This window comes from Lactuca serriola, chromosome 8 (genome assembly GCF_051521515.1).
Source record: "Lactuca serriola cultivar US96UC23 chromosome 8, Lser_US96UC23_V15, whole genome shotgun sequence".
Lineage (NCBI taxonomy): Eukaryota > Viridiplantae > Streptophyta > Magnoliopsida > Asterales > Asteraceae > Lactuca > Lactuca serriola.
The window spans coordinates 11,157,149-11,160,216 of record NC_136415.1 but is presented as its reverse complement, the minus strand read 5'-3'; the positions used below and the strand labels follow the sequence as shown (position 1 = coordinate 11,160,216).

General features: G+C 32.1%; 1 protein-coding gene across 1 annotated transcript; it reads right to left on the bottom strand.

Annotated features, from left to right (window-relative positions):
* Positions 1-452: 452 nt before the first annotated feature.
* On the bottom strand, positions 453-2,621 carry LOC145068910 (F-box protein PP2-A12-like). The gene is made up of 3 exons (XM_079015878.1): positions 2,198-2,621; positions 1,988-2,106; positions 453-1,077 (listed from the first exon to the last, which is right to left on the bottom strand). The coding sequence occupies exons 1-3, from the start codon at positions 2,534-2,536 to the stop codon at positions 651-653; spliced, it is 885 nt and encodes a 294-aa protein (XP_078872004.1). The 5' UTR covers positions 2,537-2,621; the 3' UTR covers positions 453-650.
* Between the last annotated feature and the right edge of the window lie 447 nt (positions 2,622-3,068).

Genomic DNA, 3,068 nt, shown 5'->3' with positions numbered 1-3,068 from the left:
TTGAAACCAAAAAAGTCGAGGTTTAGACTAAAACCCTAAAAAATACATACCACAGGGACCATTTTTGCAATTTTGTCTTTTTTTTTTTTTTTTCTCAACTACCTTATTTATATACATTTTACCCTTAAACAAGGGGAGTTATGTCCTATCCCCACGGTTATGCCCGACTTAAATTGAGGAGAATGTTTGTACTTAACCCAAAGCAAGTTCACACAAACTCACAACCTTAGTTTCAAGATGTTAGTGGTCGTTTTATATAGTCCCCAAAAATCTAGGTATATTGATATATGAACTCAACCTTTATGATATATTTTAGTGTATAAATCAAGAAAAATCAGCTATTGAATAGGGATTTTGAGTTGGGATAGACCGTAGTTAATGGGGAAGTCCAATTTATACCTAGTTATTTGTTCAAAATAGTTTTTAGCCATACACATCAAATGGTTGTAATATATACCAACAATTGTTGAGCTCTTTCTTTTATGTCACAGACCGTATGTTTATATATAAACAAATATACTGCATTAAAACAGATTGTGATAGACAGCTATAATGCTTACAAGCAAAACTATTCACAAACATGTTTTTTCTATACAAAACCACAAGTGTTCCATTTCTGAACCAAGGCTCGAGGCTCGAACTCATGTCACTCAAACCAAGTGACACGTCTCAAGTTCCCGGGGACATACGAGCACAGAATCCAATGACAAACCTCCTTTTTGATGAGTACAATCAATTTGTGTCATTGAGAACTTGATCTTCGTTGATTCATAATTACAGTCATGATCAACAAGAAAATCTCCCACATGATAACATGTCCATTTGCCTTGCTCGTTTAGAAAATGTTTAGACATGGCATGCTCACCATTTGAAACCCAAAATCTAAAGCATACTGGATTGATTGCCCAACCATGGACTTGATCATTGTTAAATGAACCGTGTTGGATTTGTCTTGGAGATACTTTTCCAAGATATAGACGAAAATATAAGCTGTAATTCCCTGGTGGGAAATCAAAATCAATATCTCCTTCAACTTCTAGCCACCATATTTGTTTAAGGTATGCAATTGTATGAAACCTTCAAAAAAACAATAATAACGCATAAATTAAAAACCTAATTAAGTCAAAACAACTATAATCGGATCCTCGAGTGTTTATTTGTAGATTTTTCTTGACATGCATGGTTACTACCATAAAAACAATTTGACAAAAGCTTTTCTAAAAGCGATAAATACTCGTGTATGAATTTAAAACAAAGTATTTTTAATTAATCCGTAAAATACTTTTATTGAAGGTGTATACAAAATAAACATATATCTTGTGTAATAGATAACTACGTTAGCATCTTTTTGGCATTATTTAATCAAGGCGTTAGCTTATTTATAATCATTAAAATATGAAGAGAATTTTAATTTTGAAGCAATATCTCTTGTTGTGTATTGATTGGAGAAGAGGATACGTATGTGTTTGGGAAAAAGAACGTGAGTTGGAAGGCAAAGAAAACTACGAGGAATATTAAACAGATAATATTAGTTTATTTATTTGAGATATAATTTTTTATTTGATTTAGTTTTTGCTAGTCCAATCCAAAATAGTTTTGTACTAATTAAATTCATCCGAAAATTCCATTTAAAAAAAAAATACGATGCTTGGTTTAACATATAACTCATATACAATTAAGAATAAATAATAAAAACTGTAATTGAAAAGTTAAATCTTGTCAACATCTGCATATCAGAAGTCAGAACTATTCACATACATGCATATCGTTAAATAATTACGGGAGAAAATGAAAATCTTAAAAGAAAATAAGAAATTGATTTCCACATATCGAAGTTTTATCAAAATACTAAGATAATCATTAATAATTAGCACATCTAAGTAGTTGAACGTTGTCTCTGTTTAGTTCATTCGTTAAAAATGAAAATACGATATTTTTATGATAAGAACGATGATTATATATTTATAATTATAAAATGAACAAAAACCTGGATTGAAGAGTAGAGACATGGGTCCAATATCTCCGATCATGTATTCCGGTTATCTTCATCCCTTTCCAAGAAACAAGCATGCATATTCCACCTCTTTTCTTCTCATTCCAGACCTCCTGTACGTCGATCAAAACACACACTAATCAAACCAAACACCATTAATGAATACATACAAAGAGAAGGAGCTGATAAAGTAATTAATAATACCTTGGTACCATTTGAGATGCGAATGGGATAACACAATCTACTATATATATCTTTCTTACGCAAACATCTGAAACTGTTATCATCCTCGTGTAACATCAGCAGTTTCTTGATAAGAATACCATAGTTTTCCGGCAACTTTGATTCCCACAGTAAATCAGCACAAGAAGCCTGATAAAAAACACGATTCACAAGGGCCAAGTTACAGATCTCCGGTGGGTCAAAGTGCTCGAGGACCATAGCTAAACAGTTCTCCGGCAAGTCTCCTAAACCCTGCAGGCTGCTGCTCGCCGGAGCTTTGTCATTGTTATCCGAAAAGATGCTTGAAAAACCAGAACCCATATAAAAAAGCCAAAAAAAGTGGAGTGATATTGTTGGTTAAGCGAGAGGGAGAGATAAAGCTGGTTTACGCCGGAGGCATGAATTCTTTGCGCAATTATGCATCAAGCTTTCTTATTTAAGAGATGTGCCCGATACTTTAATTTAATACTATTGTTTATTCATAACAATGGCTTATTTTTATTAATTAAAGTGAATTTAACAAAAATACCATTTTTCTTTAATTATATTAGCACAGTTATAGACTTTTAAAGCGAAATTCATCACCAATTTTGGAACTTGGTCAATTTCGACCTACATTATAAATTATGAAATACTTTTTTCCGAGAACTATTTCGGAACATGTAGTGTAGTATCTGGTATCATAATTACAAAATAAAAGGTTTTAGATTTCTTAAACTTACGAAATATGTGGTTTTGATGTTTATAAAATACGGTGAAGGTTCACAAGTAATCCACATAACTAAAATTTATTCTAACCACTTGGCAATATCGCATATGGAGACAATCCAAGTAGCAAGATACAACTTGCCTA